General features: G+C 64.7%; 1 protein-coding gene and 1 non-coding gene across 2 annotated transcripts; one reads left to right on the top strand and one right to left on the bottom strand.

Moving 5' to 3' along the window:
- Positions 1-725: 725 nt before the first annotated feature.
- Positions 726-15,153, bottom strand: EPPK1 (epiplakin 1). The gene is made up of 3 exons (XM_047727556.1): positions 15,120-15,153; positions 3,333-9,997; positions 726-1,757 (listed from the first exon to the last, which is right to left on the bottom strand). Exons 2-3 carry the CDS (start codon positions 9,939-9,941, stop codon positions 1,098-1,100), a joined length of 7,269 nt encoding a protein of 2,422 aa, XP_047583512.1. The 5' UTR covers positions 9,942-9,997; positions 15,120-15,153; the 3' UTR covers positions 726-1,097.
- A 7,384-nt stretch (positions 15,154-22,537) lies between these two features.
- On the top strand, positions 22,538-22,687 carry LOC125099372 (U12 minor spliceosomal RNA). The gene has a single exon (XR_007127135.1). It is a non-coding gene; the product is annotated as a U12 minor spliceosomal RNA (small nuclear RNA).
- Positions 22,688-25,249: the final 2,562 nt, after the last annotated feature.

Genomic DNA, 25,249 nt, shown 5'->3' with positions numbered 1-25,249 from the left:
TACTGTCTCATCTCTACATTTAAAACATCTGAACACTCAAAAATCTGAAGACACCTTTGTGGGGGTGCCTAGGTGGCTCAGTCATTAAGCATCTGCCTTCGGCTGGAGGCATGATCCTGGGGTCCTGTGATCTAGCCCCGCTTTGGGCTCCCTGCTCAGCGGGGAGCCTGCTTCTCCCTCTCGCACTCCCCCTGCTTGTGTTCCCTCTCTCCCTGTGTCTCTCTCTGTCAAATAATAAGTAAAATCTTAAATAAAAAACAAAACAACCTACAAGCCCAGCTGGGAGGAAAGTTGGTTTCTTAAAATAAAAAAAAAAGAAAGAAAGCTGGTTTCTTTAAAAAAAAAAAAAAAAAGACCTTTGTGTATAAACATGAACCTTTCTCTGTAAATTGTAAAGAAGAGAGGGCGAACCATGCTAGCCACACAACCCATGAGAGGAAACACAAGCAACAAGAGACAGGTCCCAGAAACAGCTTCAGACAGAGCCCTCGCGGAGCACACAGCACAGAGCACGGCCACCAAGAGGAACCCCAAGAGCTGCGGACCACTGACGGAAAGGAAATGAGTCCACAAGCAGGACACCACCTCTGAAACGTATGGGAATGCATTTAATGAACACAGGAGAACAACGATTGCCCAAAAAACAAAAGCAAAAGAAAGGACCTCTTAAATCTAATTACAATGAAGTTCTTCTTCTTCTTTTTTAAGATTTTATTTATTTATTTGATAGACAAAGATCTAAAGTAGGCAGAGAGGCAGGCAGAGAGAGGAGTAAGCAAGCTCCCTGCTGAGAGGAGAGCCCGAGCTGCAACAAAGTTTATCAGAAAAGTTTACAATATCTACACCGAGGTACACTGAGTAAAATTTCACAGGTAAACACTGCAGGCCGGTACATGTGAACAGGGAGAAGGAGCCTGTTCTTCATTACCATGGGAGGGAAAAGACGAGGACACTGGAGAAACTGGAAGTGACTGTTTTGTCAAAGGACATATAAAAAAAAGAGGAAAGATGAACCAAAAAGATTGGGAATTTTTGACATTTCAGAAATACAACACTATGGCCATAAACCACACAACACAGAGGAAAACCATCCCAACTCAACTAAGAGAGAGAAATAGCAGGCCGGACTCTGGGTCAAGAGTAGCTCTCTGGAGAAGCTGCACGTACGTGAGGTTCTCGTGCGTGTTGGGGTCGAAGAAGCCCTTGGTGTCGTCGCTCGGGTCCGCCAGGACGCGGTTCATGTCCTCGTCGAAGTAGCCGCGCCGGTAGGCCACGTCCACGGGCAGCCGGTGGCTGTGCACGGGGTCGATGATGCCGCCCGTGGCGATCTGCGCCTCCAGCAGGCGGATGCCGTGGTCGCGGACGATGAGGTCCTTCTGCATGGCCTGGAAGAGGGAGATCTGCTCCCCCGTGTAGGGGTCGGTGTAGCCGGTGACGGCGCGCTCCGCGGACAGCAGCTTCTCCCGGATCTCGCCGCCCACCACGCCCGCGGCCACCGCCTCCTCCACCGTCAGCCTCTGGTTGCGCTCGGGGTCGATGACGAAGCCCGTGGCCGCCTGTGCCTCCAGCAGCACCAGGGCCGTGCCGGGCCGCAGGACGCCCTTCCACATGGCCTGGTAGATGCTCATCTTCTCCTGCCGCCCGGGCTCGTCCTTGGCGGGCACCAGCACGCCCGCGATGCAGCTCGTGCCCTGCAGGTAGCGCTTGACCGAGTCCATCTCCGTCACCTCCTGCGGCGTCCTGGTGCCCTGGACCAGGTCCCGCAGGGTCTCGGGGCCCAGGATCCCGGACGTGTGCAGCTCGGAGGCGGACACGCGGCGCCTCAGGCCCTGGAAGGACACCTTGCTCAGCCGCTCCTCCGCCTCCTCGATGGCCTGGGTGAGGACGGCGACCAGGGCCGGCACGGCCAGGGCGCCGGCCGCGTGCTGGGCCAGGAGCTCGTCCCGGCGGGCCCGGCTCAGGTAGGAGGAGAAGAGGACGTCCCACACGGAGGGCCGCCGCCCCCGGAACTGGCCGACGTGCACCTCCATGGTGATGGCACGCAGGGCCTGCTCCTGGGGGCCGCCGGCGGTGGGCTCGGCGGGGGCCTGGCCTGGGGAGGGCCCCACGTCGCCGTCCCCGCCACCTCGCCCGGCTGGCCGGCCCTCCTGCGGGCCGCGGGCAGCCTCCTCCGGCCCGCGATCGGGCCCGCCGGCCGCCTCCGCCTCCTCGATGATGGTGGTCAGCCTGCGGGTCAGCGCCGGCAAGCCCAGCGTCCCCGAGCCGAAGCCGGCCAGCAGCTGCTGCCGCGTGGCGCCGCTCACGTAGCTGGACGCCAGCACGTCCCACACGGGCACCGCCGGCCCCCGCAGGCGGCCCACCTTGACCTCCATGGTGGCGGCACGCAGGGCCCCGCGGGGGTCCGGGGGAACCGGGCTGGGGCTCCCGCTCCCGTCGGCGCTGGCACGGGCCAGCAGCGAGGTGAGGGCAGCGCCCACCTCCTGCACGGTCAGCGCGCCCGCCCCGTACCGGCGCACCAGGTCCTGCCGCAGGCCCTCGGGCACCTCCCGGTAGAACAGGAGCTCCCAGATGGAGACGCTCTGGCCCTGGAGCACGCCGTGGCCCGGCGCCACGCGGGCGTCACGCAGGGCGCCGCGCAGCTCCTCGCTCAGCTGGTGCACGGCGGAGCCCCGGCCGGCCAGCTGCAGCATGTAGAGCCCCGTGTCGGGGTCGAGCACGCAGCGACGCAGCAGCTGCACGTACGTGAGGTTCTCGTGCGTGTTGGGGTCGAAGAAGCCCTTGGTGTCGTCGCTCGGGTCCGCCAGGACGCGGTTCATGTCCTCGTCGAAGTAGCCGCGCCGGTAGGCCACGTCCACGGGCAGCCGGTGGCTGTGCACGGGGTCGATGATGCCGCCCGTGGCGATCTGCGCCTCCAGCAGGCGGATGCCGTGGTCGCGGACGATGAGGTCCTTCTGCATGGCCTGGAAGAGGGAGATCTGCTCCCCCGTGTAGGGGTCGGTGTAGCCGGTGACGGCGCGCTCCGCGGACAGCAGCTTCTCCCGGATCTCGCCGCCCACCACGCCCGCGGCCACCGCCTCCTCCACCGTCAGCCTCTGGTTGCGCTCGGGGTCGATGACGAAGCCCGTGGCCGCCTGTGCCTCCAGCAGCACCAGGGCCGTGCCGGGCCGCAGGACGCCCTTCCACATGGCCTGGTAGATGCTCATCTTCTCCTGCCGCCCGGGCTCGTCCTTGGCGGGCACCAGCACGCCCGCGATGCAGCTCGTGCCCTGCAGGTAGCGCTTGACCGAGTCCATCTCCGTCACCTCCTGCGGCGTCCTCGTGCCCTGCTCAATGTCCTCCAATATCTCTTTGCTGAGGATATCTGCTTGGAAGAGTTCTGAAGCAGTGATGTGTTTTCTCATCCCTGGGAACCATAGTTCCTTTTTGTTTTTTTCTTTCTCCTCTATTAATTCTAAAATTATGTTTACTACCTTTTCCAATGCTCTGGTTGTGTCTCTTTTATAGTCCCTCACCAGCTGGAGTTTCGTCTCCTGAGTCACGTACTCGGAGTTGAGCAGCTCCCACAGCGACGGCCTCTGGTCCTTGTACCTTCCAATTGGGACCTCCACTTTCTCGGCCTCTAGGGCCCTCCTCGTGGCCTCGTCGACATAGGCAGTGCTCTGGCTTTCACGGACTAGCAGGAAGAGAACCCAGCCCGTCCCTGCTCCTTTCTGGCTCCTTTCCTGTAGCTGTTGGTATGTGACCCTCTCCTGAGTGTTTGGATCCACAAACCTTTTGTTCATGCGGTTCTGATGTGCAATGAGTGGGTAAATGTCTGGGTGCAGACAGCCGCGTCTGTAGGCCACGTGCAGTGGGAGGCGGTGGTGGTGCAGGGGGTCGATGACACCCCCCGTGGCCACCTGTACCTCCAGCAGTCTCAGCGCTTCCTCTCTTTGGACAACCTTCCTCTGCATTGCCTGGAACAGGGACATTATGTCTCCCGTGGCTGGGTCTGCATAGCCTAGGGCAGCCTTTTCAGCCTCTAGAAGCCTCGTCTGCAGGTCCTCACCCACCAGGCCCTTAGCCACGGCCTGCTGCACGGAGAACTTCTTGTGGCTGCAGGGATCCAGCAGAAAGCCTGTGGCTGCCTGGGCCTCCAGCAGCTGAGTCGCAAACCCCATGGGGATGAGTCCCTCCCTGCTGGCTTCGTAAAAGCTCATTGCCTTTTGGGTGGAGGGTAGCACCACCCCCGCGATGCAGCCAGTCCCTTCCAGATAGGGCCTCAGTTGCACCAGCCTGCTGAGATCCTGCCCCCCAGATGTCTCCCCAGGCAGGGCATCTAGGGTCTTTTCATCGAGGATTTCAGAGTTGAACAGCTCTGCGGCGGTCACCTCCCCACCGATGGCTGTCACCTTCATGCCTTGGTACCGATTCTCTGTTTCTTGCACTGTCGCGGTGATGATCTCCAGCAGCTGCTCTAGGGATGTGTTCTGGGCTCTGTACTCGTGGATGAGCTCCCGTTTCCTTTCCTCTGTGAAGTACGGGGAGGACAGCAGGTCCCAGAAGGAGACTGTCTGATTGGCAAACCTCCCCACTTGCATTTTTGTGGTTTGGGACTTGAGCTGTTGTCTTGTGGCTTCGTCAATATAAACGTAGGTTTCTCCTTTCTTCACAATTTGCAGCATGTAGAGCCCCGTGTCAGGGTCGAGCACGCAGCGCTCCAGCAGCTGCACGTACGTGAGGTTCTCGTGCGTGTTGGGGTCGAAGAAGCCCTTGGTGTCGTCGCTCGGGTCCGCCAGGACGCGGTTCATGTCCTCGTCGAAGTAGCCGCGCCGGTAGGCCACGTCCACGGGCAGCCGGTGGCTGTGCACGGGGTCGATGATGCCGCCCGTGGCGATCTGCGCCTCCAGCAGGCGGATGCCGTGGTCGCGGACGATGAGGTCCTTCTGCATGGCCTGGAAGAGGGAGATCTGCTCCCCCGTGTAGGGGTCGGTGTAGCCGGTGACGGCGCGCTCCGCGGACAGCAGCTTCTGGTAGGTCTCCCTGCCAAACATCCCTGCCACGAACGCCTCCTCCACCGTCAGCCTCTGGTTGCGCACGGGGTCGATGATGAAGCCCGTGGCCGCCTGTGCCTCCAGCAGCACCAGGGCCGTGCCGGGCCGCAGGATGCCCCTCCTCAGGGCCTCGGAGATGCTCATCTTCTCCCTCGTGCCCTGGGCAAGGACCCCGGCAATGAAGTTGCCTCCCTCTAGGTACTGCCTCACACCGCTCCTCTCCATCACCTCCTGCACCGTCCTTGTCCCCTGGGTCAGTGCGTCCAGCGTCTCCTTGTCAATCAGCCGTGACCTGAACAAATCACTGGCTGACACCAGCTTCCGGAGTCCTCTAAAGGTGACCTTTGAGGGCTGTGTCTCTGAGGCCTCAACCAGGGCAGTGACGGCCGCAGCCACGTGCCGCAGGGCCGTGGCCCTTCCAGACTGGCAAAGGGCCACCAGCTCCTGCCGTGTGTGGATGTCGATGTACTCTGAGTGCAGCAGGTCCCACAGTGACACGCTGAGGCCTTTGAACCTGCCGGTGCCGACAGGGACCTTCATGGCTCTCAGAGCCACCACCATGTGCTCGTCCACCTTTAGCACCTTGTCCTGGGCGAGCGGAAGCAGCCACAGGCCAGTGTCCATGTCCAGGACACAGCGCTCCTTGAGCTGACTGTATGTCACCGTGTCCTGGGCGCTGGGGTCGAAGAAGAACTTGTTGTCCTCGGCTGTGGAGGTTAGTCCCCGGCTGACCTGCTGGTCCAGGAGGCCAAGCCTGCAGGCTGCCGCCTCGGGCAGGTGCACCCCGTGGACAGGGTCCATGGCACCCCCTGTGGCCAACTGTACCTGTAAGAGGGGGAGGCCCTCGCTTCGGGGCACTAGCCCCTTCTCCATGGCCTGCCACAGTGAGAGGGAACCTCCCGTGTAGGGATCCGTGTACCCAACCACGGCCCTCTCGGCTTGCCGCAGCCGCTCATGCAAGGCCGCACCCACCAGGCCGGCTTTGACGGCACCTTGCACAGAGAGTCTCTGGTTGGTCAGAGGGTCAACGAGAGAGCCAGATGCCACCTGGGCCTCCAGCAGCCTTCGTCCCAGGCCCTGGGGCAAGAGGCCATCCATCACAGCCTGGCTGATGCTAACCTTGGTCCCGGACGGCTGCAGCAGCACACCGGCCACGCACCCCGTACCCCAGAGGCAGGCCTTCACAGCGGGCTGCCCAGCAACCTCGGCAGGTGACCGCGTGCCCTCAGCCAGTGCCGCCAGGGTCTCCCAGGGGATGATGCCGGCAGCCAGCAGCCAGACGGCAGGAACCTCCCCCCGGGGGCCGGGCACTGTGACCTGAGCCTGTGCCACGAGCTCTGCCTCCCGCACCCACTTCTGCACGGTCTCCCGGAGCTGCTGGGTACTGGTCTTTCCCTCCTTGAAGTCCTCCAAGAGGCTTTGCCGCTGCTCATCCGAGAAGTGGCGGGAGCACAGGAGCTCCCAGAGGGACGTGCCATCCTCAGCCCCCTGCATGGCCTGCAGGGTCTCCCGGACCTGCTCGTCAGTGGGAGCCGCAGTAGCGTTTTCGGGCAGGGGCAGGAAATGAAGGCCAGAAGCCTCGTCCCTCACACACTGCTCCAGGAGCCAGGCATAGCTGGTGTGGCCCCGGCCATCTGGCATGGGGAAGGTCTCGGGGGAGCCGCACAAGGCCGTCTCCATCTCCTGGTCAATGTAGCCGCGCTGGGTGGCCACGGGCATGGGGAGGCGGTAGTGGCCTGTGGGGTCAATGACTCCTCCTGTGGCCACCTGGGCCTCCAGGAGGCGGGCAGCCTGCTCTACGGGGATTAGGCCCTTCTTCATGGCCTGGAACAAGGATACCCGCTCCCCAGAAAAGGGGTCTCTGCAGCCAGTGACCGCACCTTCCGCCCACCTCAGCCTGCCGTACAGTTCGGGCCCCACCAGCCCCCTGCGCACGGCCTCGTCCACTGACAGGGGCTCCGGACCATGGGGTTCGAGAAGGGCCCCGGTGGCCGCCTGGGCCTCCAGCAGGGCTAGTGCCACGCCTGGGCCTAGCAGCTGCTGCTTCATGGCCGCATAGAGGCTGAGCCGCCGGCCGGAGGGCTGTAGCAGCACGCCACCCACAGCCCCGGAGCCGCGCAGGGCCCGCTGCACGCTGTCCATGCGGAGGAGCGCCTCGGGGCTCACTGTGCCCTCCAGCACCTGGTCCAGGAGCTCTTGGTCGATGATCCGGGCCTCCCAGAGCTGGTAGGCGCTGACTCGGCCCTGCGGCGCGCACGCCATGGGCAGCGTGAAGTCCACCCACCTCGAGGTCGCTCTCTCCAGCAACCGTGACACCTGCAGCAGCGAGAGCCTGCGCTGCTGGTAGTCCCGCAAAACCTGCCTCCGCTGGTGCTCGCTGAAGCACTCGGAGTTGATGAGCTCCCACGCCGAGACCCTCTGTCCCTTGAACCGCCCGTACCTCATGGACAGCAGCAGGCTCTGGAAGGCCTGCCGGGTGGCGCCGTCCACCAGCTGCGGCTGCGGGCGGCTCAGTGGCAGCAGGCGCAGCCCCGTCTCGGGGTCCTCCACGCAGCGCTCCAGGAGCTGCAGGTACGTGAGGTTCTCGTGCGTGTTGGGGTCAAAGAAGCCCTTGGTGTCGTCGCTCGGGTCCGCCAGGACGCGGTTCATGTCCTCGTCGAAGTAGCCGCGCCGGTAGGCCACGTCCACGGGCAGCCGGTGGCTGTGCACGGGGTCGATGATGCCGCCCGTGGCGATCTGCGCCTCCAGCAGGCGGAGGCCGTGGTCGCGGACGATGAGGTCCTTCTGCATGGCCTGGAAGAGGGAGATCTGCTCCCCCGTGTAGGGGTCGGTGTAGCCGGTGACGGCGCGCTCCGCTGACAGCAGCTTTGCGAACATGTCGGGCCCGATGAGGCCGGCCCTCAAGGCCTCCTCCACAGAGTATCTCTTGTTCTCCTTCGGGTTAAGGATGAAGCCCGTGGCCGCCTGCGCCTCCAGGAGGATGAGGGCCGTGCCGTGCCTGAGAAGCCCCCTCCTTCGAGCCTCGTAGATGCTAAGCCGCTCCTGGGAGCTGGGCAGCAGCAGGCCGGCAACGCACCCGGTCCCTTCCAGGTATTTCTGCACGGGGTCCAGCCTGCCCACTTCCCGGGCTGTGGTCTGGCCTTGCTCCAGACGCTCATACATGTCCTGCTCGATGATCCCTGCTTCTAGAAGCTCAGCGGGCATCACGGGCCCCCTCAGCCCAGCGAAGGTGGTCTTGGCCGTGGCTGCAGCATGCTCAAGGATGGCCCTCAGCGCCGCTGCCAGTTCCTCCGCTGAGATGGCGCCCTCCCGGTGCCGCTGGGCCAGGGCTGCCCTCTGCTCTGCGGGGATGGCCTCGGAGAAGAGCAGCTCCCAGAGAGACACGGGCCGGCCCTGGAACTGGCCCACGGAGACGGTGGTCGTGGCCTCACTTAAGGCCTGCCGGGTGCTGTGGTCGATGAACGGGAGTCCTTGTGGCTCCCCTCCAAGGGTGCCATTTGAGAGCGGAAGGAAGGCCAGCCCTGTCTCTGGGTCGGTGACACAGCGGGCCATCAGCTGCCCATAGCCAAGGCTCTCCTGTGTGCTGGGGTCCGAGAAGCCAGTGGCCCGTGAGACACACCGCCGTGTTTCTTCGTCCAGGCATCCGAAGCGTAGGGCGCCCTCCAGGGGCAACCGGAGCCTGCGGGCTGGACACACGAGCCCCCCCGTGGCCAGCTGGGCATCCAGGAGTCGCAGCGCCAGGGACCTGTCCACCAGCTCCTTTTTCATGGCCTGGAAGAGGGTGACCCGCATGCCGCTGAAGGGGTCGTGGTAGCCCGTCACCGCCTGCTCTGCCACCAGGAGCTGCCCATGGAGCTCCGGGCTGAGCAGGCCAGACCTGACGGCCTCATCCACCCACAGCCGCTCGCCGGTGCCTGGGTCCACCAGCGTGCAGGTGGCGGCCTGAGCCTCCAGGAGCGGGAGCGCCGTGGCCATCGGGAGCAGGTGCTCGGTGACAGCCTGGAAGAAGCTCTTCTTGTGGCCGACGGGCAGCAGGACGACCCCGGCCACGCTGCCCGCGCCCTGCAGGTAGCGCCTCACAGCAGCCCGGGCACTCACATCCGACACCGACAGCTTGCCCTCCCGAAGGCCCCGGGCAGTCTCCCCATCCAGGATGCCCGCCTCCTGCACCTCTGCCAAGCTCACTGCCCCACACAGGGTGTGGAACGTGGTTTTGAGGGGCAAGACGGCCAGCCCAGTGCTGGGGGCTCTCACACACCTGCCCAGCAGACTGCCATAGGACAGCCACTCTCCCGTGTTAGGGTCCTGGAAGCCAGGGGTGCTGGAACTCGGCTTGCCCTCTGCCAGAACACGCCACGTCTCCTGGTCCAGGAGGCCCTGCTGGCAGGCCAGCTCTGGGGCCACTCGCCCACCCCGAATGGGGTCCACCAGGCCCCCAGTGGCCAGCTGAGCCTCCAACCAGCTGTACCCCTGTGCTCGCCCTATCACCTCCTTCCCGATGGCCTGGAAGAGGGCCAGCTTCCCGCCACCATAGGGATCAGGGTACCCAGTGACTGCCCGCTCAGCAGCCAGCAGCCTTTCCTTCAGCCCCAGGCCTACCAGGCCCTGCTGCACGGCCTCAGACACAGAGAGTAAGTGGCCCCGCGTGGGGTCCACGAGGCCCCCAGTGGCAGCCTGGGCCTCCAGCAGAGCCAGCCCAAGCTCACTGGACAGGAGGCCCTGCTTCATGGCAGCGTAGAGACTCTGGGCCTGGCTGGAGGCCTCCACGTATACCCCAGTGATGCTTTTGGCCTGGGGCCCGGAGGAGGTGCTGGCTCCCAACACGGCCTTCATGGTCTCAGGGATGATGGTCAGCTCGGTGCCATTGGTGGCCAGGACATCAAGAGGAGGGGAGCTGTGGCCGTTCATCGTGCTTGGCCCTGCTGTGCAGAATCCACTCACCCAAGGTCCACTGTGTCTGCTCCCTGCAGGGGGGGCAGAAAGGCTCCATTAGGGGCCCTGGGATGGTCCAGGCAGGCAGGAGGGGAACAGTCAGGAGTCCATCCCAAACCCTGAATCAGCTTCCAGACATGGCTGGCCCTCCTGGCCATGTGAGGTCCTTTGTCTCACCCTGTGCGATCCCAGGAGGGACCATGAGGGACCTCAGGCCAATCAGGCAGCTGCCAGCATGTGTGGGCTCTTCTCCTGTGGGCCTCTGTCCCTGCCCAACACCTTCCAGCACCCTCCCCAGGGTCCTGGTGTGGGCCGGGCCAGAGGGGCCTGCATGCTCTGGGCGGAGTCAGCCCTGAGCCCCCGGGGTGTGGCCCCTCCCACCTTCACCTTCCACCTCTAATTCACACCTTCCAGCCTCCCAGGCCTCCCCCTGCTCCCAAGAGCTCTTTCCCCCTCCTGCCACCCTCCGGGTTCAGGGCCACCAGTACCCTTCCCCCTTCCAGTCACCACCTCCACCCCCCCACTCCATCCTGGACCCTCAGCTCTGGCCTCCGTTCCTTTCCCAGACCCGCACTGGGCTCCAGGCAGAACCCCCAGAGTCTCCTGCCTCAGCCTGACTCGGTGCCCTCCCAGCCCCCCAACCCCTGTGCTCTCTGGGATAAGGCCTCCCTGTGCCCAGACCCAGCCTCGGAGGCCCGAGAGAGCAAAGACTTGGTGCCCGAGGGCCAGTCTAGCAGGAACTGTGGGGATGGCCAGGCCCTGGGCCCTGGTCAGCGGCTCAGAGCCCCAGCAGCCCCACGGCTGTGACCCGATTGTCAGAGCGTGGTGCCAAGTGCCTTACCTCCCCTCCCCCATCGCACCTGCACACGAGCCTGCGTCACCTCCACCCATCCCTGTCCTGTGGGGTTCAATCACGTCCCCGCAAAAGAACTGTCCAAGTCCTAACCTCCAGGACCTATGACTCCAGCTTTATTTGGAAATAGGGTCTTTGCAGCTGGAACTCAGCTGAGGCCCCAGAGCAGGGAGGCCCCTAATCCCTGGCCTGCTTCCTGCACAGGAAGACCGAGGCGAGATCTCCCACAAGGGGCCCAGAGGCACAGAGGACCAGGTCCCAGGGCAGAAGCGGACTCCAGCCCTGGCCCCAGGAACCATGAGAGGGGTGTCTGCTGCTCTAAGCCGCCCAGGCTATGGCAATGGCTGCGACAGCTCGGGGGAGCCACGGCCTCCCGCCTGCCATGCCCCACCCGGCGAACCGGCCCACACCCAGTTTCCTCAGATGCACGCTTCATTCCACCCCAGTGCCGGCCGACCACACCTGTCCTGGCAACCCAACCAGCTCGTGCCCCTACCCCACGCCCACTGCGGGACAAGGCTCAGGACGCCTGTGCCCCTTCACTCTGCAGCTCTCCCGGAGGCAACCTTGGACTCTGGCTGCCAGACCCAAGAAATGCATTTTGGATCAGACGGCCCCGCCTCCGGCCACAGCTCTGCAGCCTTCTCGCCGGTGACAGGGTCTGCTCCAAACCAGGGAGCCCCTCACACTGCCCTCCACCCCCCCAGCCCGACCTGGAGTCCCAGAACCACGTGCCCGGCTGGCTCCTGGACACCCGCGCCCAGACCCTGAGGCTCTGCGGCAACCCCGCGACGGCCTGTGCTCTATAGAGGGTCCTCCCTCACGCAGTCTGTCCAGCCCGAGCCCTGAGTCCCCTCACACCTTCTCCTGCCCCTGCTGGTCCCACCAGGGGTCCTCACCGGGCCAGCCCATCTCACGTCCCCGCCTACGGCCTCCAGGCACCCCTTAGCCTCCAGGCACCCCTTAGCCTCCCGGCTTGCAAGGACCACCTTCCCTGTTCCCGCCCTCTCCACCGCCTCCAGCCCTGGAGCAGGGCAGGGTCAGCAAGTGATAGAGGGGCTGGGCAGCTGGGACCTCCATGGGAAGATCTCCATGCTGGGGCTGGACAGGGGGCAGCATGGCTGAGCTGGGTGCCGAGCTGCCACGGTCACCCGGAATCAGCCAGGGCTTCGCTGACACAGATCTAGTACGGTGAACACTTCCAGTGCTGCCCAACCCCACCTGGGACCGAAGGAGGGCCCCAGGCGGATGGCCCCTGCTTCTGCCCCCTCGGGAATTGCGTTGCCCTTCCTAGTCCCTCGACTTGGCTTGGGACCCTGCTACGAGCCCCCGGGGTATGGGTAGAGTCCTGCCCCCTTCCCTTCCCACACACAGATGTGGGGCCTGAGCCTTCTGGACCCCAGCAGCTCTGTGCTGCACAGACGGGGTGGGGGGGGCAGGACCAGACAGACACTGAGCGGGACTTTGTTGGGGGAGCTGCGACCTGGCTGGCCATGGGAGCTGGGCTCCAGGAAGGGCCTCGAGCCACCCGCCTTCCCACCCAAGTGGAGCGTAGCACCAGGCATCAGGCATTTGAGACATGGAGGCTAGCCCAGAGCACGCGGCGGGCGGTGTCTGCTAAGCTTCGGGAGATCACAACGGCTGAGCGGCCAGCTGGGTGTCTATAGCCATGTGGGTCCCAGTGGGGCTTCACAGTGACCATGACAGTGACCGTGAAGACTGCCGTGGGGGCAGGCTGGGCAGCACCATCCTGAGAGCTGGAGCCCCAGCCCCCAGGTGCCCCCAGCCCCCAGGAGAGGTGTACTACCTAAAATGTGATGCACCTGTCCCCGCAGATGGACCACGTGGGTCCAGGAGCGAAGCAACGGAAGCAGGTGCGGCCCCCCACCATCCCTCCAACGACCCCACTCTCTGTCCCTGTGGCTCTGGGGTCCATCCCAGAGGATGACGGCTTCTGCCCGGGACAGTCCCGCTGTGCTGACGGCCAAGGCTGCTCCCAGAATGTTCCAGCTCCTCGTGTCCAGGACCAAGAAGCCTGAAGAAGAGCGAGCCGACCGCCAGGAGAAGGGGGGTTCTGGGACGGGGTGGAGGCAGGGGTGGGCCCCAGAGGCCCACGCCGGGTTCTGGCAGCTAACAGACAGTGTTCCCACCTGAGGGGCGCGCCAAGCCAAGCAGAGAGGCAGTAGGGGTGGGTGGGGGAACGAGGAGCGGAGAGGAGACCCTTAGTTCGTGGGTTTCTTGGGACGAGAAGCCCGTCGGCACCCTAGGACCTGGTGGTGGGTGAGGGCCACCCTGACCACCTGGCCACAGTGCAACTCCATTACAGGCAGGCTGGCTCCCCCTCCACCATCGTCCCTCTACAGGAGCTGTCCTGAGACCACCTAATGGTCCTGCCGGCAGACTCTGCTCCTGGCACCCCACCCGGACACATGCTTTGCGGCCCAGCCGCACCGAGGATGGGCATGTTTGTAAAATGTGCCTGTTCCCAGGTCCCAGGACTGCCTTCAGAGGGGTGTGAGCCCAGGGAGCCATGCGTGGCCCACACCCAGCCCTGCCCCAGTCCCAGCAGGGGTGCCAGAGAACAAGGCTATGGGGTAGGGAAGACAGTGTGCCTTTCGCCAGGCAGAAGAGGGAGGGAAGCGTGTTCTGGGCCACGTGGGGGCGGGAGCAGCTAAGCGATCAGGGCTGTGGGTGGCCCTTGGCCTGGACATGGGCAGCCAGCCCGGAGCCAGCCAGGCTGTGCTGAGGGGCGGGCAGTGCCAGGCAGGCACTAGACAAGAAAACTAGAGCCAGTACATGCTCTGGGAACAGGAGGCTCCCGTTTCCTGCACAGAGGGCATTCATGGCTGGAGTTAGGGGGCTGAGTGTCGGAGGAAGCAGGAGAGCAGGAAGTGAGGGCCCAGAGAGGCCCTGTGCCTATGACAGCTGGGCCACACCCTCCTCCCCCCTTTGGCTGGCAGTGACCTTGAGCCTGGTCTGAGTCTCCCTGGACCCTGCCCAGGTGGGACCCGAAGAGGACTCCAGGAGTGGGTACCTGAGTCTGCAGTGGGGACCTTGGGAAGGCAGCTGGACAGAGGGGTCTAGAGCTTGGGAGAGACAGACCAGGGCATATGACTGGTGTCCAGGGCCTGGGGAGTGGGGGAGGGAGAGCTTTCAAGAGTGGGAGGCCCAGGCAAGCCCAATGTCACAGAAGCCAAGCCAAAAGATGGGTGTCCCAGAGAGGGGGCCACCAGCCGATGGGGGCTGGCTTTGGGGCTACTGGCCTTGGGGCTACTGGCCTTGGGGCTGGGGGAGAGAGGCTGAGCAGATTTTCCAGGAAGGAAAAAGGAATCTGAGGCGGGGCGGGGGGGGGGGGGTGTCTCTTCCTGTGGCTTCCTTGAGTAGCCCCATCTCAGGTGGGCCCCAGGCAACAGGGGGAGGAAGACAATTCCTGAGCAGGGTGAGTCTGCATTCCTTGGGCATGGGCCATCAACCGTCACCAGTGCTGAAGGTCAGCCCCCACCCCCCAGCCTGGGATGGGAGCGGGGCAGCGGGTGGGCTGGCAGGCCACCTGAGCCATATGGGACAGAAGCAGGAGGCCAGGCTGCCTTAGGCCTGCAGAGAGAGGCGGCAATCCCGGCCTTTGCCCGGCTGCGGACACCTGCAGGAAGGTCCCACCCACCTCTACGGGGCAAAGACCAACGGCCACAGAAGTCGTCATGACAGGAGGGTACAGGGAGGACAGAGCCCCTACAGACCCTGCCTCCCAAGGACCTTGAGATGACCCGGCGCAGGCGTCCCTGTGCCCACCCATCCTCCGACCCCACAGCAGGTAGCTCCCCCAACTGGCTAGCCCCCCCCAGACCCCCCCGCCCGCCAGGAGCAGCACCGCCCCTCAATTTGTCAGTCTAATTACCTCGCACCGTCTGCCACCCAGGCGCCCGGCTCACTCCTGCCCCTACTGTCCGCACCCCCTCCCTTCGCCCCGCCCTACAAGGTGCCCCCACCCCGCCCCCCAGGAACCTGACCTGCGGACCCGCCCGGAGCCACCCACCAGCCCTGCGGGGGTTGGGGGGGAAGCGCGGGGTCGGAGAGGATCCCCGCGGGCGGCGTCTCCCACGTCGGGGCTGGTCACCAGGATCCCCGCCCAGCAGGGCCGGAGGGAGGCCAGCGGCCTGGGTCGGGGAACAGCCGAGCCCAGAGCTCCGGCCGCTCCCCGCGCGCGTCGCGCCCCCGCGCCCGCCGCCCCAGCCTCCCGGGACCCACGCCCCGCGCCCTCGCAGGGGTCTCCGCGTCGCTCCCGGTGGCCCGGCCTGTCCTACCTGCCGCCCCCCGCTCCCACGCTCAGTCAGTCGCCGCTCGCCGCTGGCCGGTGCGCCCGCCCCCGGGGGTTTAAACGCGCCGCCGGCCCCGCCCCGCCGCGGCCCCGCCCCTGTGGGGGTGGGCAGGGGCAGGGGGCGCGCCCCGAAGCGGGTGCGGCTGGCAGGAGCCCGGAACCCCGCGGGGTCCGGACCGACGCCCCGGGCGCGCCCCTCTGGCAGGCAGGCCGCCTTCGAGCACCCCTGTTGAGGAAGGAACGGTGGAGGGCGGCTGCCCTCTCCGTCGAACCCCGGCCTTGCCGACCGCCCCCCAGAGCCCCCGCGTGGGGTGACCGAGGGGGCGCATCCCGAGCCTCAGGGCGCTGGAGTGGAGTTTGTAAGGGAAACGCAGACCCACCCACGAGCTTTCCCTCTCCCAAACGCGACTTCATTGCCCGGCTGGGAGGCCTGCTCTGCCGCATCCTGTCCAGACCCCTCTCGGGCTGTCTGCTGGGTTTGCTGGCTCCCAGGGGCCACCTCCCACCTCTACTCCCTGGGGCCAGCTCCCTCCACTGCTGCTTGGACTTGTGTGGGCTGAGCCGGGGTGTCCTCAGCCGCTCCCCCTGTCCTTTCTGAGAGAGATGGCCAGGCCCCATCCCACCAGTCCAGCCCCGCCACCTGGGCTCAGGGGAGGTCCCCTGTTGGTCCAGGAATACCTAGACCACATCTGGAAAGCCCATCCGAGCGCCAGCCCTCTGGGGCTGCTGCAAGGCGATAGAGGCCCAAACCTCGGGGGCAAAACCTTGGGGGCCAAACCTTGGGGGCCAGCCTGCTGGGGACCACGGCCCAGGGCAGGAACCTCTCATAGATCTCTTGGCTGGTCTCCCTTTAGACTGCCCAGACACTTTAGATGGGCAGGGTAGTGCTGTGCCCCTCATCCCCCCAGGGCAGAGCCCCAGGCAGCCACCTCCATCCCCAGTCCCAGCCCTGGGGCTCAGTCTCCCTGCTCCCCTAGCCCCCACCTTTGCTGAGTCATTCCTGATCTCCTTCAGGGCCAGCCAGCCACCTCTGACAGGTCCCTGTGCCCTGGGGGTCTGGACTGCTGGGGGAGGGGCTCTGGCCTCACCCCTGCTTACCACGCCCACACTCACACCTGCTCACCAAGGCTCCCTGGACCTGGGGCTAGCCTCCGCTCACCGGGGCAATGGTCCCCATCTCTGTGGCCTGTACTTGCCATCCTGTGTGGCTGCTGCTGGCCCCTGGAGGGCCCTATCCCCCACAGAGGAGTGAGCTCTGGCCTGCACGTCCTAGCACTAGTCCTGCACTCCCCTAGAGGGAAAACAGCCTCTGCCCACCATGCTGCTGGGCACTCACCGACAGGCCTTACTCTCGATGAGGAGCTGTGTCCCTCCCCCGGGTTCACCTGTTGAGTCTTAAGCCCGGGCTGGACCTTGCCTGGAGGTTGATGCGGATGTAGTCCGTTCAGACGAGGCCTCTGGCCGCCTGACTGCTGCCTCGGGAAAGGGGGGTTTGGGCAGACGCCCCCAGAGGGAAGACACCATCCTCCCGCCGAGGAGAGAGGCCTGGAGCAGACCCTTGCCCTTGTACCCCTCAAAGGGAGTCAACCCTACGACACCCAGACCAGCCTCCTGACCCACCGCTGACTGGTTTGTGCCGTTGAAGCCTCTGTGGAGACCATGTTTGCACGTGCAGACAAGATCTGTGGAAAGGGGAGCCGCCTCGGCATCTACCGGCCACCCCAGCCCTCCTGTGCTGCAGGAGATGGGGGTGGGGGGAGGCCCGGGTGGGCTGTGCCTCTAGGCAGCCTTAAACCTGGAAGAATGCCTGACCTGGGCTTCAGAATTAACTTTCTTTACATCTTGCTCCAAATATACGTTTTCTTTCCAGTTACTGTGTAAGTGGAGGGTCATAATTAGCAACACTGAGCTCTTAACTAGGAGCTCTACTTGTTAGAGCCGCTAGAAGGTGCCCCCCTCTCTGTCCCCAGCCCAACTGGGACAGCGTCAAGCTGACCCAGTGCTGTCTCCAGCTGCCCGCACCTGCCTCTGGTGGCCTGGCCAGGCCCCCGGTGTCTGCAGCCCTGACCCTGCGGGGGAGGGGACTTGAGGTTCCACAAGAGATGGGAGCCAAATCTGGAAATTGCCACGAAAAGCCTTCTTTTATTTATGTATGTATTTATTTGAGAGACAGAGTGAGAGTGAGAGAACAAGTGGGGGGAGAGGCAGAGGGAGAAGCAGGCTCCCCGCTGAGCAAGAACCCCCAACGTGGGGCTCGATCCCAGGACTCTGGGATCATGACCTGAGCTGAAGGCAGATGCTTAACGACTGAGCACCCCCAGGCGCCCCCCAAAAAGCCTTCTGGTCACCCTGCCTGCCCCAGCTTTCCTTCCTCCTCAGCACTCCAGAGGACAGGTCTCTTCTGAATGGACCCCTTCCAGGGACAGCCAGGGCCCCAGGGCAGAGCCCCCAGGCTGTCCAGCTTGCCTGGGGTCACCTTTCTCCTCCCCGAAGACTCTGGGGGAGCTAACCCCACCCCGCAGTGTTCTGGGGCACCTGCAGGACTTCGGCCCAGCTATCCTCAGCCTATAGACCCCCTCACTGGTGACCAGCTCCACCGGCTCCCACGCCGTCGGCTCACCAAGGCCCCCACGTGACCTTCAGTTTGGAGTCCTGCTCCCCGCTCCGTCCCAGAGGCTTCACCTCTACCTGCAACATGGCTGGGGAGGGAGAGCCCAGCCTCAAGGTGCAGCAGCCCACTCACCCCTCCTCCCTCCCAGCCCACCTGCCCCCAGCCCCCGCCACCAGCCCCCTGGGTGGTGCCCCAACCTTCGCCCCACCCCAGACTGCCTAGGCCCCCCAGGACTGGCTGCCCCACTGGTCAGCAGGACCCGCCTCCCTAGGTCTTGGCCACTGCTGTCCCTTCCCAGGCCCAGGGAGACCCCGGTGGGAACAGCCCGGGAACTTCGGGCAGGCCCAGGTCTCTGGTTTCCCCAAGGCGGACAGGGCCTAGGGCAGCCTCCAGCACGAGGGATGGGCAGCGGGGTTGGGGGGGGCTCATGGCCTGCCCAGCACCCCCATACCTTGGTGCGTGCGGCCAGTGCTGGCCTCACACTGTGGACTTGCTGTCTTGGGGTCACTGCCGGTGGCCCCTGTCCGAGCAGGCTCAGGCATGCGGCTCCCACCCTCCACAGCCTGCACGGGAGCCCCTGGAGCCGCAGTGTCAATTGTCCGCCTGGCGGCATCCCCCCTGGCACAGCTCTGCAGCTCCTGGCCAGCCCCAGCTGTCCTCACTGTGCCGTGTCACCCTGTTTCCTGGAGAACAGTCCCAGGGCCTCGGCATGAGCGTGGGGAGCAGGCTGGGGCTTCTCACCCCCTCCTCGTTCCCTATGCCACGGATGGGGCAGCGGGCTCTCACCCCCAACCAGACCCCACCCAGCCCACAGGCACCGGAGGGGCCACGGGCGATGGGTACCAAGCCTGCCTTGTGTGCGACCGGGGGTCAGGGGAAGTGGGGCAAGGCTCACACGCTGGGGAGCCTCTGGCTGGATCGACAAACCAGGGATCGCAGAACGACTCTGGGGGTTCCCACCTCCCCCTCCTCCTGAGCCGGATCTGAGCCCCTGGTCTGCCTTCTCCTCCCACCTCCACGTGGCCCTCACTGGCCTCTCCCTCTTCCTCTAGCCACCCCACCCCTGGGGCCTGGTTACCCCACATCCCCCACCCAAGGCTTCCTGACAAGACACTCCCAACTGGTGGCTCTTACTTCCAGGAACCCCACATGTGGGACGCACCCTCCCCCATCCAGCCTGGAAGCCCCTTCTCCCAGGCCCCTTGCACAAGGGTTGATTCCCCCAGAAAGGGCCCTCCTGGCTCCCTGCCGGCTCACGGTTTTCTAACTCGCTTTTGGTCTGTGGTCGGGTTTGCCCATTCATTCGCTTGTATACTAATTCCTTGTCTGGTGTTGGCTGCTTCCAAGGAGTGGATACTCTGTCCAGCAGACAAGCCTAGGAACGTGTCCACCACCATGCTGAGCCCCGGACCCTCCCAGGAACACACCCTGCCTGGGGAGGGGTGCCCAGAGATCCAGCCTGCAAAGGAAATCCCAACCTCGGGGGCAGCCTGGAAGCACGGCGGCCCCCCAGCGGCCTGACAGCAGAGTGCCTGTCTCCCCGCCCACCTCACAGCCTGAAACCGCTCGGGCCTGCCCTTGCCCGGGCTCGTCCTTATCCTGGGGTTTGTGCTGCTGTTGCCCGGGTAACTTTCCATCATAAAATGCTGGGTGGGGTGGGCGGGCAGACAGGCCGGGGCAGGCTGCAGACAGGGGTGGATGGACGGCCCATCCCACGGTACCGCCTGGCCCACCCTGCCCGTCCGACCCTGTGCTCAGCCTCCACCCTTGGGTCCGCAGATGGCCTAGCGTGTGGGCCCCACACACAGATGTCCCAGTGCGCCTGGGTGCGCCCAGCCACCGGGGTGGCCTCTCTGTGCCCAGGGAGTTTCTGGGCCAGCTGTGCCCTCTGGCCCCTGGGTCCCTGCCACCTTGTCCCTGCTCTTGCTCGGGCCTCCCATGGGGGAGAGGAGTCCCCGCCTCCTGACACCTGGTCCTTGTGGTCAGTTCCCCACCCGAAGCAGGGCCGGGTCAGACTTCTGTTTGTGCCTTCACAGAACTGACCAAAGGCCTGTGGCAGGGGACGGGGAGGCCAGGGGCAGAATTGGGGCAGCCTCTGGCCTTGCCCAGGGGGACCTGGGGCCAAGGTCTTGGGCTGAGCCAGGCTCCCCCGGGGAGGACAGTAACCACCACCTAGAGGGACTCCGAGTGGGTCTCACCCCACTGGCAGCAGCTTGGGTGGCCACGTGGCCCTCCTCCCCCACGGAGCATGGCTCTCGGGTCCCAGCAGCAGCATGGAGTGGCCTGTCATCGAGAGGGACAGGAAAGGAGCAGGGGCCCCGATCTCTGGGCAGCCCCATTCTCCCGGCTGCATGCCCAGCAGAGACTGGTTTGCTGAAGCCGCGGGCTTGGGTGCCGCACTTCCCAGGACGTCACGCGGCCTCCGGGCTCAGGCACAGGCCGCGTCCACCTCCAAGACTTCCCTTCGGAGCGTCCTCTCCTGGCACCTTCAACCTGATGCTCCCGGGACCTCTCCAGAGACCGCAGCTCACCCAGCGGCCCCTCCCCACCTGGGATAAGGCCGGTCCAGCCCTGGCTGGGCTGACTTCCACCCCACAGCCCAGCCACAGGCCCTGCAACACGGGCCGTGGCCAGACCGGGGTCTCCGGGAGGGAATGCCGTCAGCACGAGTTCTGCAGACACAGCCCAGACTGGCCGCCGTGAGCCCCACCACCATGACCCCCCGGCCTTTGTCGGGGGAATTGGCATGAACATGCCGTGGCTGGCGTCAGGGAGGCCGGTGTGGGGAGCCGGCTTCGGAGGGATGGGGCCTGATGTGGCCCGGGGCCTGAGGGCTCCAGGTTGCCATGGGTCGAGTCTGCTGGGGTGAGGAAATTCAGGTGTCCCAGGAGGGGTCAGGAGGGAGCTGTCGAGGGGACCTCTGCTCCCCCCACCTGGACTGAGCCAGGGAGGCCTGGCAGCTCACACACCTGAGGCTTTGCCCCCCGGGGGCTGGGGGCACTCCGAATGCCTAGAGGAAAGGGTGGCACGGGGTAGGGGTTCTCTTGGGAGAACGGATTCTGAATGTGAAAACTCATTTACCACCCCTTGACGGGCAGGAGGTGTGTGTTGAAGTTAGAGGCTTTTCTTTGCAGATTTACGAGGTCTTGGCAAGAGCCACGGTTTGGCCCTTACAGGGGCGTGTGGCTTCGTGACAGAAAGCCCGAGTCTGGGGGATCCTGGGATCCGAGGGACCTGCGCCCCTGGCCCGGGCGGGCCTTCCCCCAGAGTCGGAGAGGCAGCCACACAGCTGGGCCAGGCAGAGGTCCCTCTGGGCCATGGAGGGCCGGGAAGACCCTAGGCTTTCGTGGGTCACCAAACACTCGATTCAAGCTGGCCCGAGGGAAGAGAGCAAGAGGGACCTGACGAGGCTGAGCCGCAGGGCGTGGGCGTCCGCGCAGCCCCAGCTCCAGGCTCCCCGTCGCAGCGCCACAGGGTAAGAGAGAGAAACCTCCGGTTTTCGTCCCAGAGGATCTGGAGAAGGTCTCGTTAGCTTTTGTTGGCACTGAGGGGACGGGTGTCCCCCCCCGGGCTAGGCAGAGGGGCTGGCGAGAGGCAAACATGCACCTTCTCCATCCCTCCCTGGCTGCCTGGTTCCCGCACGCCTTCCCCGCTCCGAGCACCTCACAGGCGCCCGAATCCCGGCCCTCAAGGGCACGACTATGTCCCAGCCGCGGCCAGCCTTTCTCCCCAGGCCAGGTCGCCGGGTGCAGTGGGGCGTGGGGCCGGGCGGGTCCCCCTGCACAGAGCATCCAGGACTCCAGTCTGCCCTGGAGACCACTGCCCCCTGGGCCATCCCCTCCACCTGCTGCCATGTGGGGAAAAGGCCCCTTCTGTGGACAGTCAATCCACGCCCGACTCCCTCAGCAAGGGGCTCAGGGGCTGCCCAGCCGCTCAGCAGCTTCTAGAACCTTGAGCACCTGGGGCACGATCCCCCCGAGAGCAGCCCGGGGTCGGGCTCCCACCACCTGTCAGCACAGGGCAGCAGCTGGCCGGGGCTTTCTCTGGCCGTCCACCCAGCCCACCGCCTTCGCCCGGACTCTGCCCTAGAGGTCACTGCCCATGTCCTCCTGCTCCAGGCTCCATCCGCCCTCAGCCCCTTTCCCTGCAGAGCAAGCCAGGTCACTCTCCCATGCTCTGGCCCCACCTTCGGGCCTCGTGACCCCACCGGCAGCCTCCCCCATGGGCAGGAAGCCAGCCCGCCCTGAGCCGTTTACAGGCCCGAGCCTGCGTCCGCTCCTCTGGCGGCCATGACAAGTGGCAACAACTGGGAGGCTTCCAGAGAGGAGGAGCGTGCCCTCCCAGCCCGGGCGCTGCCTCGGAGCCCCTCTGCCCCGTCCTCCCCCACCCCCAGCTGTGGGCACGGGGCCACTGTGCCTCCGGTCTGTGGCCCGTGGCTGTAGCGCTTCAACCCCGCTCTGTCCTTGGTGCCTCTGCCTTCACGTATCACGTTCACGTGGCTCTGGTGAGAACACCGGTCCCGCCAGGTGAGGGCCACCCTGATGACCTCACCTTCACTCGATCATGTCACCTGCAAGAGCCTTAGCACCAAGTAAGGTCAGATTCCCAGGTCCTGGGTAAGGGTTTCGACATCTTTTTTGGAGACACGGTTCAACACATACCAGCTGCTGACCCAGTGGCAGCCAAGGAGACTTATTCGGCATGTTGGGTGTGATGAATGGGTTTCTTCTCTCTTGTGGCCGTGAGGCACACGGGGTTGCACCCAGGCTGCCTTTAAGAAGTAACAGGAAAACATGCCTTAAACTTATGAGTAAGGAAAATAACGATTCGGGGTGACGCCCGAATCCTCACTGCTAATGTGAGACGAATTTTTGAGCAGGTAAAGGTTGCCCCTAAGGTGACCCGCCTACTTTGTGGGATGCCTGGGTGATGCGATCTGCCCGTCCCCTTTTTTAATATTGAAAAAGCAGGGGCGCCTGGGTGGCTCAGTGGGTTAAAGCCTCTGCCTTTGGCTCAGGTCATGATCCCAGGGTCCTGGGATCGAGCCCCGCATCGGGCTCTCTGCTCGGCGGAGAGCCTGCTTCCTCCTATCTCTCTCTGCCTGCCTCTCTGCCTGCCTCTCTGCCTGCTTCTCTGCCTACTTGTGATCTCTGTCAAATAAATAAATAAAATCTTTAAAAAAAAAAAAAAAAGAAGTAACAGGAAAGCAGAGAAAAGAAGCCGCTGTGCTCTCCCTGACCGGCTGGACCAAGCTGTTCCTAAAGGCGCACTTGGGGGGCTTCTCATGCATGTGAGCTGAAGGCCTGCCTTCTGCAAAGTTCTGTCACTAGCAACCCACTGATGAGAAGCTGGTGCAAGGGCTGGGCTTTACAAGCTGTGGCCCCTGAGGAAGTGGGGGGACCAGAGGCCACTCCCTGCTCAGGGCAGTTGGTGATACACTTGGCCCAGGCGAGGCTGGTGACCGCGCCTCCTGCCCCAGCCCTCCCTGCAAGTGGTTGGCGGCCGGGCGAAGGCGGTGGGCTGGGTGGACGGCCAGAGAAAGCCCCGGCCAGCTGCTGCCCTGCGATGACAGGTGGTGGGAGCCCGACCCCGGGCTGCTCTTGGAGGGATCGTGCCCCAGGTGCTCGAGGTTCTAGAAGCTGCTGAGCGGCTGGGCAGCCCCCGAGCCCCTTGCTGAGGGAGTCAGGCGTGGAGTGACTGTCCACAGAAGGGGCCTTTTCCCCACATGGCAGCAGGTGGAGAGGATGGTCCCGGTGACCCCCCTGGGCAGGAAGGGCCACAACTCAGCCAATGTGAAAAGAGGGCATCGTGGTGGCTTGGGCTTAAGATCCTTCCCAGCTGCTGGTGGGCCTTACACGACGTCCTCAGAAAGGGGAGCCCGCGGCTGAGCCGGCTGAGTGGGAGGGTGCACCAGAAAGAGAAGAGCAGCGACTCCCTTTACACACCGGCGCTATGGTCAGCGTGAGCAAACTGACAGCACACAGGCCGCCGCCCCGATGGCCCGGTGCCCTCCACATCTGAGAGCCTGCGTGGCTTTCCTCTCGCCTGGGTTAAGAGGGGAGTCTCACCAGGCCTTCCTGGGCCTGCGGAGATCTGCCCGCCCCCACCCGCCCTCCCCCTTCTGGCCCCCTCACTTCCGCTTCCCGCTCCCCCCCCCCCCCCCCGTCCTCTCCCCACCCCCACACTCTCAGGGCCTTTGCATGTGCTGCTCCTCCTTGTTGGTGTGTCTCCACCTACGGGACTGGCAGGTGTCTAAACAGAGCACGCACAGTATCACCGGGTCCCGCAGCCAGGACACCCTCGTGTCACAGATCAGCGTGATGTGCCCGGCACCCGCCGACCAGGGTGTCCTGTGGCCCATTCTGGGACACAGGGCAGCAGTGTCACCTGCCTGGGCACTGGCAGCATCCCAAGAAAATGCACACTGCTCACAGTCCTTTCTTGATGGGCGCCGAAAGGGACAGACTCCCGGGCCTTTGACAGCCGAGGCCACCATGGTTGCCAGAGGATCTGAGGAAAGTCCCCCTGACCACCGCCCCCCTTGCCCTCCAAAGCCAAGGGGCCACTTCCCCAGCACTCCCCCTGAGAGTGTGTCCACTCGGGAGGGACGGGCATGATGGCCAGGCAGCTTCTGTGGCAACTGGCCCAGGAGAGGGAGTGTGGGCAACACCACCAGTGCCCTGAGGGAACAGCCACGGTCTCACAGACGACGCCATGTAGCATGCGACCTGGTGCAGACACACCGGGATGGACGGACCCGTGAGCTACACACGGACACTTGGGGAAACATGGGGGAGGCAACTGGGGCCTCGAGGCGAGCACCACGCATCTGCGGCAAAGGCTGGAGGCCCGCATTCTGCGCGAGGAGCCGCTAGGCAGGCTCCGCGAGGCAGAGAGAGGCAGGACGAGCAATGGGGACGCAGGGGCGACCCTGGTGACCAGGCCACGGCCTCGCTGCGGGTGGAGGTAGAGGCGTCCTGGCGGGTGTGATGAACAAACCTCACGGGGCGTCCGGAGGAGCAATGGTACAGGACAGGGGGTGGGTGGGGACCCAGGAGAGCGGCCCTGACGCGAGTCCCAAGACAAGAGAGATGTCCACACCCGTCAGGAGAGGAGCGGGCGCGGCTGAGAGGGCCGGTGCCGGACTCTGGACGCCAGATAATGGGGTTTTGTCCTCACGCACGGCGTGGGGAGGCAGCTGCGAGCCAGTCAGCCTGGGCAACAGGAAGAAGGAAGGAGGAAAAGGAGCCAACGGACGGGGCGGGGGGGCGTCCACCGCGGGACCAGAGGACAGAGCCAGCGGCCGGAGCACGGACACGAGGGGCCGGGGGAGGCCGGCAGCTGCCTGGGAGCCAAGATGTGGACGGAAAAGGAGGGGAGGGGACCGGAAGAGCAGCGACAAGAACGCAAGCACAAGGAGCGTCTCCTTAGAATCGGGGTCGGGACGAGGTTCCTGCGGCGGGACGCGGGTGGGGGGGCCACCCCGGAAGCAGGGAAGGAGAGGA

The sequence above is a fragment of the Lutra lutra genome, chromosome 4 (genome assembly GCF_902655055.1).
Source record: "Lutra lutra chromosome 4, mLutLut1.2, whole genome shotgun sequence".
Classification (NCBI taxonomy): Eukaryota; Metazoa; Chordata; class Mammalia; order Carnivora; family Mustelidae; genus Lutra; species Lutra lutra.
This window is presented reverse-complemented; position numbering and strand designations above follow the sequence as displayed.

Excerpts from the sequence above, each read along its gene's own strand:
- EPPK1 (XM_047727556.1), bottom strand. The coding sequence starts at position 9,941 with ATGAACGGCCACAGCTCCCCTCCTCTTGATGTCCTGGCCACCAATGGC. Across the intron at positions 1,758-3,332 it reads GCAAAGAGATATTGGAGGAC|CTGGTCCAGGGCACCAGGAC; the intron begins ATTGAGCAGGGC and ends ACCCTGCGGGAC.